Source organism: Schistocerca gregaria, chromosome 5 (genome assembly GCF_023897955.1).
Source record: "Schistocerca gregaria isolate iqSchGreg1 chromosome 5, iqSchGreg1.2, whole genome shotgun sequence".
NCBI classification, from domain to species: Eukaryota; Metazoa; Arthropoda; class Insecta; order Orthoptera; family Acrididae; genus Schistocerca; species Schistocerca gregaria.
Window position 1 is genome coordinate 672,058,742 of NC_064924.1, and position 15,441 is coordinate 672,074,182.

A 15,441-nucleotide genomic window follows, 5' to 3' on the forward strand; every position below is an offset into this window, starting at 1 on the left:
CATTGTTGCCTCAGTCCAAAAATATTTGATGAAAATGTAAAAGAAAGCTAGACAGAGCATTAATCAATGTGAAGGAAGCCTATGGGTATTTTAAGAGCTATAATAATTCATAGACTTACCAAACATTCTCCTGTAACAGGATTGCACGTAGCTGCATGTCCATTACAATTACATTTCCTGCATTCATATCCAAATTCATCATAAGGTAATGTTGACCCAATCTTAGCATATCCATACTGGCAATTTTCACAGGATAATCCCGTGTAGCCTGGCGGGCAAAGACACCTTTCCACTTGGCGTGCCACTGCTCCATCTGCACTTGGTAAGCCAGTTTTCAGTGACACAGCTTTTAATCTGTGAAATACAGATGAATGCAACAAATGAATTTTCAGTCATCTGCATCATAATGTAATGATTGGAGTAAAAACTTGTACCCCTCCTCGTAGTTAAGGGCTTAATAGAACAAAAAACCCTCTTCAAAATACCTTTCTGAAAGAAAGTAGTGTACCAAAATTAATCCTGTTAGTGGTAAGACCTTAGCCAACACCATTAGTGTCTGCCGGAAGTGATATGCTATTGACTAGGAAACTGGTAGAATGAAGTGAATTGTAAAGTATACTAAGTGAATCGGGTATCACTGCTTAAATTTTGGTTCAGGAACTATTTTCACATTTAATGTATACTTTGCTACTAATGAAAATGTCATACAAAGAAACAATCACCAATCATTTGATTGCCCTATCAAACTTATGTGTGAAGGCATGCTGAAAAGTAACACCTCAGAATTTGAAGCTTTATAAATGAAATGACTGTTGTTAACAGTCTACAACTTTATTATTCATCTCTACATATTTATTCCTCAATATAGTCACCCATACAATGAACACATTTGTTCCACTGAGAGACAACTTTGTTGATACCACCACTGTAGAATGTTTGACTTTGTTGATGGTGCACAGCTTCACCTCTGCTTGCATTGATTCATTACTATAAGTGAAGTCTTCAATTGTGTTGTTTGAGTTTTAGAGCCAGATGAAAATCGGAGGGGGCTAACTTGGGACTGTATGGAGGACGATCAATGATAGTGAACTCGAGGCATTGGATTGTTGCAGATGTCACAGCAGTCATGTGTGGTCTGGCATTATTATGCTGAAGGAGAGGGTTCTCCATGTGAGGATGAACTCTTCAAATCCAAAACGTTATTAGAGCACACTGTTTCTCACACACCAACATAGTTAACGTTACACACTGCCATGTTACATGCTACAGTCCAGAGACCTGTAGTGGCAGAGGGCTGCAAATATTTAGACATGAAGAATAAAGTTGTAGAATGTTAATAGCATTTGTTATATTTAAAAGTTTTAAAAGATTTCTCACAAATGTTTGCAGGCATTACTTTTCAGCATATGCCCTCATATATTATAATTTCATAATGTCTTAGCCTCCGCCCATGAACCATGGACCTTGCCGTTGGTGGGGAGGCTTGCGTGCCTGAGCGATACAGATAGTCGTACCGTAGGTGCAACCATAACGGAGGGGTATCTGTTGAGAGGCCAGACAAACATGTGGTTCCTGAAGAGGGCAGCAGCCTTTTCAGTAGTTGCAGAGGAAACAGTCTGGATGATTGACTGATCTGGCCTTGTAACAATAACCAAAACGGCCTTACTGTGCTGGTACTGCGAACGGCTGAAAGCAAGGGGAAACTACAGCCGTAATTTTTCCCGAGGGCATGCAGCTTTACTGTATAATTAAATGATGATGGCATCCTCTTGGGTAAAATATTCCGGAGGTAAAATAGTCCCCCATTCGGATCTCCGGGCGGGGACTATTCAAGAGGATGTCGTTATCATGAGAAAGAAAACTGGTGTTCTACAGATCGGAGTGTGGACTGTCAGATCCCTTAATCAGGCAGGTAGGTTAGAAAATTTAAAAAGGGAAATGGATAGGGTAAAGTTAGATATAATGGGAATTAATGAAGTTTGGACCAGGAGGAACAAGACTTTTGGTCAGGTGACTACAGGGTTATAAACACAAAATCAAATACGGGTAATGCAGGAGTAGGTTTAATTATGAATAGGAAAATAGGAATGCGGGTAAGCTACTACAAACAGCATAGTGAATGCATTATTGTGGCCAAGATAGATATGAATTCCGCACCTACTACAGTAGTAAAAGTTTATATCCCAACTAACTCTGCAGATGACAAAGAAATTGAAGAAATGTATGATGAAATAAAAGAAATTATTCAGATAGTGAAGGGTGACGAAAATTTAATATTCATGGGTGACTGGAATTCGGTAGTAGAAAAAGGGAGAGGAGGAAATCTCGTAGGTGAATATGGATTGGGGGTAAGAAATGAAAGAGGAAGCAGCCTGTTAGAATTTTGCACAGAGCACAACTTAATCATAGCTAACACTTGGTTCAAGAACCATAAAAGAAGGCTGTATACATGGAAGAAGCCTGGAGATACTGACAGGTTTCAGATATCTTATATAATGGTAAGACAGAGATTTAGGAACCAGGTTTTAAATTGTAAGACATTTCCCGGGGCAGATGTGGACTCTGACCACAATCTATTGGTTATGACCTGTAGATTAAAACTGAAAAAACTGCAAAAAGGTGGGAATTTAAGGAGATAGGACCGGGATAAACTAAAAGAACTAGAGGTTGTACAGAGTTTCATGGAGAGCACAAGGGAGAAATTGACAGGAATGGGGGAAAGAAGTACAGTAGAAGAAGAATGGGTAGCTTTGAGGAATGAAGTAGTGAAGGCAGCAGAAGATCAAGTAGGTAAGAAGACGAGGGCTAGTAGACATCCTTGGGTAACAGAAGAAATATTGAATTTAATTGATGAAAGGAGAAAATATAAAAATGCAGTAAATGAAGCACTCAAAAAGGAATACAGACATCTCAAAAATGAGATCGGCAGGAAGTGCAAAATGGCTAAGCAGGGATGGCTAGAGGACAAATGTAAGGATGTAAAGGCTTATCTCACTAGGGGTAAGATAGATACTGCCTACAGGAAAATTAAAGAGACCTTTGGAGATAAGAGAACCACTTGTATGAACATCAAGAGCTCAGATGGAAACCCAGTTCTAAGCAAAGAAGGGAAAGCAGAAAGGTGGAGGGAGTAATAGGGGCTCTATACAAGGGCGATGTACTTGAGGACAATATGATGGAAATGGAAGAAGACGTAGATAAAGATGAAATGGGAGATATGATACTGCGTGAAGAGTTTGACAGAGCACTGAAAGACCTGAGTCGAAACAAGGCCCCCGGAGTAGACAACATTCCATTGGAACTAATGACGGCCTTGGGAGAGCCAGTCCTGACAAAACTCTACCATCTGGTGAGCAAGATGTATGACACAGGTGAAATACCCTCAGACTTCAAGAAGAATATAATAATTCCATTCCCAAAGAAAGCAGGTGTTGACAGATGTGAAAATTACCAAACTATCAGTTTAATAAGTCACAGCTGCAAAATACTAATGCGTATTCTTTACAGACGAATGGAAAAACTAGTAGAATCCGACCTCGGGGAAGATCAGTTTGGATTCCGTAGAAATGTTGGAACACGTGAGGCAATACTGACCCTACGACTTATCTTAGAAGTTAGATTAAGGAAGGGAAAACTTACGCTTCTAGCATTTGTAGACTTAGAGAAAGCTTTTGACAATGTTGACTGGAATACTCTTTTTCAAATTCTGAAGGTGGCAGGGGTAAAATACAGGGAGCGAAAGGGAATTTACAATTTGTACAGAAACCAGATGGCACTAATAAGAGTTGAGGGACATGAAAGGGAAGCAGTAGTTGGGAAGGGAGTGAGACAGGGTTGTAGCCTCTCCCCGATGTTATTCAATCTGTATATTGAGCAAGCAGTGAAGGAAACAAAAGAAAAGTTCGAAGTAGGTATTAAAATCCATGGAGAAGAAATAAAAACTTTGAGGTTTGCCGATGACATTGTAATTCTGTCAGAGACAGCAAAGGACCTGGAAGAGCAGTTGAACGGAATGGACAGTGTCTTGAAAGGAGGATATAAGATGAACATCAACAAAAGCAAAACAAGGATAATGGAATGTAGTCGAATTAAGTCGGGTGATGCTGAGGGAATTAGATTAGCAAATGAGACACTTAAAGTAGTAAAGGAGTTTTGCTATTTGGGGAGCAAAATAACTGATGATGGTTGAAGTAGAGAGGATATAAAATGTAGACTGGCAATGGCAAGGAAAGCGTTTCTGAACAAGAGAAGTTTGTTAACATCGAGTATAGATTTAAGTGTCAGGAAGACGTTTCTGAATGTACTTGTATGGAGTGTAACCATGTATGGAAGTGAAACATGGACGATAAATTTGGACAAGAAGAGAATAGAAGCTTTTGAAATGTGGTGCTACAGAAGAATGCTGAAGATTAGATGGGTAGATCACATAACTAATGAGGAAGTATTGAATAGGATTGGGGAGAAGAGAAGTTTGTGGCCCAACTTGACCAGAAGAAGGGATTGGTTGGTAGGACATGTTCTGAGGCATCAAGGGATCATGAATTTAGTATTGGAGGGCAGTGTGGAGGGTAAAAACCGTAGAGGGAGACCAAGAGATGACTACACTAAGCAGATTCAGAAGGATGTAGGTTGCAGTAGGTACTGGGAGATGAAGGTGCTTGCACAGGATAGAGTAGCATGGAAAGCTGCATCAAACCAGTCTCAGGACTGAAGACCACAACAACAACAATGTCTTAGATAACAAGGGAAAAATAGTCAAGCTGTACAGCCAAGAGCATGATGTGGTATCAAATCTCAGTAAGAGATCACCAGCTACAACATTGCCACACAGAGATTTTGTGTGTTACCAATATTTAATGTAGCATGAAATTTGTTATGATTTATCTCCCACTATAGTGGGTGCCATGATTTAGGAGTGCACAGCACAGTTAAAGTCATACTCTGCTTGGTAGTTGCCATCAGGGCTGATGGTGTGTTGCTACAGCAGCAGAGTGTGCAAAGCATGAATGCAGCCTGTCATAGCCCCACGACAGGTCTGCGGCCAGAAGTAATCTGTGTGGTTTCTGGCAGTGGAGGATCCACTACAGCTGGTATCTGCAGTACTGGAAGCAAAAATAATTCCACAATGGATTATACATCCATCCCTATCTAAGGTTGGGAATGATTTATACTCCGATGCATAAGTCTGACTGGTTGCTGAAGGATGTTAGAAAGGAAACTGAAAATCCACAAGTATTCAAAAACTCTTTCACAATTTATCAGAATATATGGGCTCAAGGTTGCAAATTCCACATCACTCTGTCTGTTGATTTATCCCGTATATAGACAGCCTATAGTGGTTTGTGCAATGTATTTGGTTTGATTGAAGTATGACATAAAACCATTGGCTGAGAAGCATAAGAGAAGGAGCAGTGGATTTTCTCTCTCAAAGTGACTGTTTTTCTTCTAATACACATATGGAAAGTAACATAGAAGTCATCCCCGCAGCTGTCAGTATTCATAGATTAGCACCAATCACAACATGCCATCACGTTTAATGTACCAAAGATTCTTGTGATTTTCATAATAATTGAGGTTCAAAGCAAAAATCATTGAAGACAATTCTACTCCAGTCAGTGAGATTCCAGGCCTAAAACATGTCTCGCACCACTCTGGACTGTGGTGGGATACCAACCTGACTGATACCGACAATATAGCCCTACAACTAGAAGTGACGATCTGGGGTGCCATTTCTTTTCACCGCAAGATGACTTTGCTGTCATCTGCAGCATCCTTACAGCACAGTGGTATGTCAATGATATTCTAAGCTCCATTTTGTTGCAAGCCATCCTGGACTTACATTTCAGCAAGATAACACCCGCCCGCACATAGTGAGAGTTTGCTTGTCATCAAGCTTGCCAAACTCTACCTTAGCCAGCAAGGCTGTCAGATCTCTCCCCAGTTGAGAACATTTGAAGCATTATGGGCAGGGCCCTCTAACCAACTCAGGATTTTGATGATCTAACATCCAGTTGGATGGAATTGCATACTCTATGCCTCAGGAGGACATCCAACAACTCTGGCAATCAATGCCAAGCTGAATAACTAATTGCATATGGACCAGAGGTGGATAAACATGTTAATGACTTGCTCAGTTTGTGAAGCTCTTTCTCTTGAATAAATGGTACAATTTTTCTGAAATTGTCCTCATTTCTTTGACTGTGCATGAGCATCATATCTACCAATTTGCCTGCAACTAATTATGAATATTCTGTAACTGGAAGCTTTTGTGTTATTTTTCTTTATCGCTGGTTCTTATGAACCAAATTTCGAATATTTTTAAAGGAATGAGTAAAAATAATCACATATTGTATAATGCAAGTATCGAGTAAATGGTTGGCATCTAAACAAGAGCTGGAACATGGTAACACTGCTTATCTACATACACACGGCAATAGTGTACTAGTGCTACAGCCTGGTTGGTCTGAGAGGTTGTTTTGGCTGACTATAGTGAGATATATGAAGAACAGGGGACAGGAAGTGAGAGGCAATATGAAACTAAGGCCACTGGCTAGGTCAAAAAGAAACTGCAGGGATAATTCCTGTTGTGTTCTTACCTCCAACCCTTCCCTTGAAAACGCTGTGGAATCTGAAAGAACTGTTTATTGTTTTATGGACAAATGGGAACCAATGATTGACTACTTTGAGCAATAGTAAAAGGTCACTTTTAACTTTCATATTTGGACTTTAATTTCTTGGTGTACATGGTGATTTATTAGTAGCTAATATTTTTCCTGTCATAATTGCTACACAACACTTTCAAATGAGCCTTACTAAAGATTGAACATGCAACCTCAACTCAAGGAGTTCCCTGTAAGCCATTTGTAATCCTAACACAGTGTTTATGCAATGGAAATGTGTGCTGGTTGGTCTATTAATTTGGTTATCACTATGGACTTAGTTTATAGGTGTTTACTCTTCAGACTCTGTTACTAACTGGCTGGACTCTGACACTGTAAAAACTGGACTTCGGTTGGATTGCTTACTTACAGATAGCATTTATTGCTCCAACGAGCATTATGTCAATTTGTTAAATAAACTGGGATGAGGCTTTGTTAATTTTGAGTATAGATTGTCTTTATGTGTTTGGAACCTGTGGCACATGCAAATCAGACTTTGAACATTTTCTGATTAGGTGAGAGTGTGGCTCTTCAACCATGGAGCAACTAAAACTACTACTACTTTTAATGCAAACAATGTAGAACTATGAAGAACTACCAGCAGTAACTTTACAGGGAGAGCAAGCATTAATGAATGGAGCAGGTATGTGTTCTGTACCACTCATTTTTAAAACTTTTTCATCCCCTAATGAACAAAGTGCAGAGCAGAGCACTTATTGCCACTGATTGCAGTTACACATTGTGGCTTGCCAAGTTTCTGATGAATCTGACAGAACTTGAGTTACCTAGCATATCTTCTTTATTAGAAGAACATTTTTTGATGGCGAGACATACAGACCTTTATGACTTAAGTAGGAATGCAATTTTGAATGTCCGTGCATGGAGAACTACACTTACTCTCTGATCTGGGATGTTAGTGTGCATTTTGACCTCAAATCAGAATTGGGGAACTATGTATTGAGGAAACCGGACCCTATTGTGATGAAAGTATTGCAAATAGTTCAAGCCTGTGAAACTTCCCACACAGCCCAGAGTTTATTAATGATGGAAGAAGATGTGGCAGTCAGTATTCGGACAAGGGCTATGTGGGATGTCATGCCACCTGTCGTGCGGCCCTCACCTTCTCCATGGCCCAGATGCCGCTATCAACAACCACACCAGTGGCAATGGACCACATTAATGGCAGCACCATTGTCTAGTTGTAAAGAAGTGATTCTTTCACCATGCCCACAACACATGCTTCCTTTGGTGTGTAACACGTCAAGGGTTTGGTAGAAAATGAATGCTTGTACGAGAGAGGTTTCAGCAGCTCTCCTGCAAACCTGCCCCAATCTGTGGAGATGAAACAAGTTTAGGTTCACCACCCTTAAAGATAGCCAAGCCAGACCTTTGCGCCTATAATGTCATCAGGTATCCTTGCTTGGAAACTTTCAGTTTTACACACTTAAAACACACAAGTCACTTATCCAGAAAATTTTTGTGTTGTAACAGATCTCAAAGTGGACAGTGTCTTTAGGGTAGACTCTTTCCACTCATTGGGGTTTATGGTTCATGAAGCATTATGTGGCATGTGATCCAAAGGACCTTGCACCATGCACCATCACTCTTTGTGATAAATATGCTCAAAACTTCTCATCTGGGTTAGGCAATGCAACTGACTTTGAATATCAAGCCACTCATAAGGTAACACCTAACCCACACCTCTTCAAAACTAGCACAGTGTCACTGGCTCTAAAGGACACCCTCAGAACAGAACTAGACAGACTTACTCGTGAAGATGTCATTGCCCATTCGGTTATTCTCTATGGTCAATGGGCCACCGCACTGGTAACAGTACAGAAACCCAGTAGAACTTTGACAGTACAGTCACTTTAAAGTCATGATAAATGCACAAACTGAAGTAGAAACTTACCTCCTACTAACCTCAGATGACCTTGCAAAATGAGGCCACAGTAAGTTATTCGAGGATATGTATTTTCAAATTCCTTCAGATGCAGCATCACAAGCTTACTGAATGCTTAGTATGGCATACAGCCTTACCATGGTGATATCTCGGTTACAGGAAGACTCCAGAGGGATACGTTCACAACTTCAAACTCTTGTTCCAGAGACTGACAGCAAATGGACTCAAATGGAATCTGCAAGTATGCTTTAATGCAGTGTCCTTGATGTATTTGGGGTTCAAACTCTACGCCCATGAACTTAAGCCAACAATAGATTATGTTGCGATTGACAACATGCAGCCACCCAGGTAAAAGCCATGGAAGTTTTCCAGGATAAGATCAACTATTAAGACTGCTTCTTTGAAACCTAACTGCAATTGAACCAATTATGATGCCATGTCGCATGTTTTGAATGTTGACCTTGCTGCCAACAAGCTTCCTAGGCTTGCAAAGAATGCCTTCAGTGGGCACTGTGCTTGACGACATATACCCCTCACCTGCCACTATTAGTAGTATCCAATGTGTGTCCACTCCCTTCCCTCCATGGTATAGGCACAGTCCTGTTCCATAAGTACCCAATAACACCGAATGCCCTATTGCATAGGCTTCTAAGATTTTATACACCTCTTAGAAACTCTACTCCAAAATCTAAAATTGAAAGAGCCCCCAATATCACCTATTAGTCCAGAAATGTAAATTATTCTTGTAATGACAGAAATATCATCTTGTCAAGTACTATTGACCTTTACTCACCATCTTTTGCTCTAAGCGTCGGTTACCATACTGACCCACCCATCTTCTCCAGTGCTGCATGCTATACTTGTTCCATTTTCATTATTCTATATAGTGTTGGCAGTGATGTTACACACTAAAGGGGGATACATTGTCCTGATTCCCATGAGACTCAGCACAGCTTGTTACTAACACAAATTGGTGTGTTTCCATCTTGATTCAGATATGCATACGTCCATTTCAGTTTTCCCCTTAACACCATGTAACATCATCACTGCCACTGACAAGGACCTGGTCTTACACCACTTCACTCACTTTGTTCAAAACGGGTGGTTGGACACATCGGCCAGCCCTGATTTTTGCCCTTACTGGCAATGGTGAAATCAAATTTACGTAAACCAAGGGGTTCTGTTTGAGTCTCAGAAGAGGACCATTCCTTCCTCTCTTTCTAGGCATGCACTGTGCCTCTTGCACATTGCCCACTGGTGCATGTCCCAAATGAGAAGCTTGACATAATGGCACTTGTTATGGCCTAATATTGGCTCTCTCATAACGGACCTTATCCTCCAATATTCCTCCTGTAAGAGACATCACGGACTTACATATGGATGTGTATCCATTGTCTTATTCCAGTGGCAGTTCCACTGGATCACACACCACCTGCTCCTTCTCACCTGGTGATCATGGCGTGGTTGGAGGAGGGAGGGTGATGGGGGAGGGGGGGGGGCAGATTTGTAGTGGTGGTACCTCATATCACTATGGAAACTGAGTAGTTAACACAACATTACTGTTGACTGCTGTGGTACTTGTCACCAGGAGCATTCTCTGATGAGGCCATGCCTACCAGAATCCAACATATAAGTCAGTCCAGGGCTGTTCTGAGCCACTTGTAATTCTGTCCCAGTGTTGATGCAGTGTAAGTGCACACTGACTGGCCTGTTGGTTTGGTTTTCTCTATGGGCTTGGTTTATGGGTGTTTACTATTCACTCTTTCAGTCACTGGATGTACACTGGCACTATGCTAACAGGACTTTGGTTGGATTGCTTGCTTAAAGATAGCTCTGCTCTGGTGGAGCATTCTATAACATATCTCAAATTGTTGAATAAACCGGGGTGAGTATACATTAGTTCTTAGTGCAGATTGCTTGTACAAAAGTACCATCTGTGGAAAAGATTTAAGACATTTCAATTATGTTTCTTTGTTTACAAAACACACTTCTAAAAATTTGTAAAGCTATTAACTATTTTGTTAGAAAGAAATTAATTTTATTTACATACTTTTTCCATGTGATGATAAAATTGGAGAAAACTGAGGAAAGGTGTAACAGATTACAAAAATATTTAAAATTCCTGGAAGGTTATCTAAAACTGTAGTGCCATATAAAACTTCAGGGGAACAGTTATCATCAAAAAATTAAGAAACTTTTATACCTTCCTTTCTGTTGATCTGTGTTGTATTTTGCTCTCAGCATTAAATGCTTGAGATCTGAAAGAACACTCATAAACTGATATCGAGTGACATCAGCCCCTTGATATTCTGTAGGGGCTGTGTGAGCTTTAATATCTTTCAGTTCCTCTGCGATAAGGTACCATCCGTTTTCATGTAATGGAATGCTAATTGTCACATTTGTTTCATAGAATTCATCATATCCGTAACCAATCTTCAAACCATTGTTTCCCTGTAACAAATTAATACCACTGCGATAATAAAAGAACTAAAACTGAGTGATAAGTATAACAAGCATGCAAATTGTGAATGGCATAAAGATTCATCAAATGTATCAAATACATTTGTCAAACCCCTCTGTGTAAAGGCTGCTGCCTTTCTGACAAATGATGTCATCATGGTGCTCAGCAGTTCTTTTGAGATGAAACACAGATCTTTCAACTACTTCTTTATATGTGAAACAATACGAAAGTCACTTGGTTCCAAATTCAGACTATATAGAGGATGCTCCATTTCAAATTTGTATACAGAGGAAATTGATGAGTTAGTGCAGCTGTAGGTTGTAGAGGTTAGCCACACAGCAGAACATGAGATTAGAGTGTACCCCTTTGGTCTGGATCTCACTTGCCTTCTCAGTCTCCCCCATAATATGCAGCTGCATTGAGTGTTCAAATGAGGGGCTGCAGGGCATTGTAGTGACTTGGCCCAACAAAGAGGAGGCAGGTTTCTTTTCAGGGAAGGTAGTACATACCATTATGACATAAATCTCAATTGCCCTGGTGACGGTATTGACAAATAGACGAGGAACACCTTACAGTGTGTGTATATAAACCCTTTCTGAAATTCACATTTATTTTAATTTCTGGTCGCTGTCAGAGATGGAAAACCCCAAATATTCTCTCCATGAGAAATTTTCATTGTAGCAAGATACTAGCCATGTCAAACGCTGATCCTGTTAACAGATCCTTACACAGTAATATTACTGTAATATTTGGATTAATAGTTATCCACTGTCAGGTTTTGATTTGGTATTCACTGACTTGAAGCTTTTACTTCGTTTTTAGGAAGTCTGTGTAATATATTGCAAATCCATAGTGTATGACTGGTTTTGTGTTGTACAGGTTACTTTCAGTCATTTAATGAGCAACACACAAACTTACAAAGTCTGAATTTACAATGTAAATCCGAAATGTGAAATAATTTGGGTGAAGGTCACAGTTAAAGTAGGCTCAGACATGGTAATTGGATGTCTCTATAGGCCCCCTGGCTCAGCCGCTGTTGTGGCTGAGCACCTGAAGGATATTTTAGAAAATATTTCGAGTAGATTTCCCCACCATGTTATAGTTCTGGGTGGAGATTTTAATTTGCCGGATATAGACTGGGAGACTCAAACGTTCATAACGGGTGGCAGGGACAAAGAATCCAGTGAAATTTTTTTAAGTGCTTTATCTGAAAACTACCTTGAGCAGTTAAACAGAGAACCGACTCATGGCGATAACATATTAGACCTTCTGGTGACAAACAGACCCGAACTATTTGAAACAGTTAACACAGAACAGGGAATCAGCGATCATAAAGCGGTTACTGCTTCGATGATTTCAGCCGTAAATAGAAATATTAAAAAAGGCAGGAAGATTTTTCTGTTTAGCAAAAGTGACAAAAAGCAGATTACAGAGTACCTGACGGCTCAACACAAAAGTTTTGTCTCAAGTACAGATAGTGTTGAGGATCAGTGGACATAGTTCAAAACCATCGTACGATATGCGTTAGATGAGTATGTGCCAAGCAAGATCGTAAGGGATGGAAAAGAGCCACCGTGGTACAACAACCGAGTTAGAAAACTGCTGCGGAAGCAAAGGGAACTTCACAGCAAACATAAACATAGCCAAAACCTTGCAGACAAACAAAAATTACGCAAAGCGAAATGTAGTGTGACGAGGGCTATGCGAGAGGCATTCAATGAATTCGAAAGTAAAGTTCTATGTACTGACTTGGCAGAAAATCCTAAGAAATTTTGGTCTTATGTCAAAGCGGTAGGTGGATCAAAACAAAATGTCCAGACACTCTGTGACCAAAATGGTACTGAAACAGAGGATGACAGACTAAAGGCCGAAATACTAAATGTCTTCTTCCAAAGCTGTTTCACAGAGGAAGACTGCACTGTAATTCCTTCTCTAGATTGTCGCACAGATGATCAAATGGTAGATATCGAAATAGATGACAGAGGGATAGAGAAACAATTAAAATCACTCAAAAGAGGAAAGGCCACTGGACCTGATGGGATACCAGTTCGATTTTACACATAGTACGCGAAGGAACTTGCCCCCTTCTTGCAGCGGTGTACCGTAGGTCTCTAGAAGAGCATAGCGTTCCAAAGTATTGGAAAAGGGCACAGGTCATCCCCATTTTCAAGAAGGGACGTCGAACAGATGTGCAGAACTATAGACCTATATCTCTAACGTCGATCAGTTGTAGAATTTTGGAACACGTATTATGTTCGAGTATAATGACTTTTCTGGTGACTAGAAATCTACTCTGTAGGAATCAGCATGGGTTTTGAAAAAGACGGTCGTGTGAAACCCAGCTCACGCTATTTGTCCACGAGACTCAGAGGGCCATAGACACGGGTTCCCAGGTAGATGCCCTGTTTCTTGACTTCCGCAAGGCATTCGATACAGTTCCCCACAGTCATTTAATGAACAAAGTAAGAGCATATGGACTATCAGACCAATTGTGTGATTGGATTGAAGAGTTCCTAGATAACAGAACACAGCATGTCATTCTCAATGGAGAGAAGTGTTCCGAAGTAAGAGTGATTTCAGGTGTGCTGCTGGGGAGTGTCATAGGACCGTTGCTATTCACAATATACATAAATGACCTGGTAGATGACATCGGAAGCTCACTGAGGCTTTTTGCAGATGATGCTGTGGTGTATCGAGAGGTTGTATACAATTTTCCGCAATTGAATCTCAATGTAGACAAGTGAAATGTGCTGCGAATACATAGAAAGATACTTCCCTTATCATTTAGCTACGAAATAGCAGGTCAGCAACTGGAAGCAGTTAATTCCATAAATTATCTGGGAGTACGCATTAGGAGTGATTTAAAATGGAAGTATCATATAAAGTTGATCGTCGGTAAAGCAGGTGCCAGACTGAGATTCATTGGAAGAATCCTAAGGAAATGCAATCCGAAAACAAAGGAAGTAGGTTACAGTACACTTGTTCGCCCACTGCTTGAATACTGCTCACCGGTGTGGGATCCATACCAGATAGGGTTGATAGAAGATATAGAGAAGATCCAACGGAGAGCAGCGTGCTTCGTTACAGGATCATTTAGTAATTGCGAAAGCGTTACGGAGATGATAGATAAACTCCAGTGGAAGACTCTGCAGGAGAGACGCTCAGTAGCTCGGTATGGGCTTTTGTTAAAGTTTTGAGAACTTACCTTCACTGAAGAGTCAAGCTGTATATTGCTCTCTCATACATATATCTCGCGAAGAGACCATGAGGATAAAATCAGAGAGATTAGAGTCCACACAGAAGCATACCGACAACCCTTCTTTCCACGAACAAATCGAGACTGGAATAGAAGGGAGAACCGATAGAGGTACTCAGAGTACCCTCCACCACACACCGTAAGGTGGCTTGCCGAGTATGGATGTAGATGTATATGAAAAATCTACTCACTGAGTGGCGGCAGGAAAACATACACACAAAAACATTTAACTTGTACAAGCTTTTGGAGCCAGTGGTTCCTTCTTCTGGCAGAAGAGTTGAAGGGGAACGAAAAAGGGTGAAGGAAAAGGACTGGAGGGAAAGGTGTACAGTTTATAAGTCGCCCAGAATCCCACGTCAGGGAGACATACCAGACAGGATGAGAAGGAAAGACTCTACTCTAGCTAAATGAGCTCAAGATGTTCTTAACAGGATGAAATCAGCAGAGTTAAAGGTACAGGGAATGTTAAAGGGCCATAACTATTTTCTAGTCGTTTTGGTATAAGGAACATATGGTGTATGGTGCCTCATTACAGAATAATTACATTTTGTTTGATTCCTGCATTGAACATATCTGAAAAACAGTGCAAATCAATGGTATGTGGTGAGGCACTTGTTTGGGAATTAACTTGTTCCATTCACTCACGGTACTTGCTGTTGGCTACAACGAGGCCTACTTTACTCTTAGTTCTCAAGCTTGCATTCAGTACTGCTCGATCCTGTTTTGGATTTGTTTTTCTGGCAGTGTTAGTTGTCCGTTAAGTGAGCTGCGACAATTTGAATGGGTTTACTGATAAAAAACAACTTATATACATCTCGTATATGGGTTCACTGAATGCAGTGGCACAGGGGTGCAACAATGCTATGCTCAGCTGTTCCCACAGTGACAGCAATCACATCACAATAGGTTTTCATGTAAACATAGGTGCCCCCGAATAATTGGATCCTTTTGTTTTACTATGTTTTTGGTGATTGTGTATTATGAGCCACTGGAGACAACATGTTTCTTATATCCAAACAGTCAAAAAATATGCCTTACCAACTGCTTCAATTTTGTCGGTGGATTTAAGTTGTCTATGAACATAAGTGCAATGTGTTACACATAAAGAGATGTAGAGACCTATTATTATTCGATTAGAATGTTGGTGACAAACCACTGGAAA

The 15,441-nt window shown here is 40.4% G+C and overlaps 1 protein-coding gene across 1 annotated transcript in view; it reads right to left on the reverse strand.

The window, feature by feature from the left end:
- The window catches only part of LOC126272090 (laminin subunit alpha-1), a 1,228,077-nt gene that overhangs the window by 609,305 nt on the left and 603,331 nt on the right, over positions 1-15,441 (reverse strand). Inside the window, exons 9-10 of the mRNA XM_049974652.1 lie at positions 10,766-11,013; positions 120-354 (exon numbers count right to left, since the gene is read on the reverse strand). Coding sequence (XP_049830609.1) covers positions 120-354; positions 10,766-11,013 — 483 coding nt within the window. The remainder of the gene's footprint in view (positions 1-119; positions 355-10,765; positions 11,014-15,441) is intronic.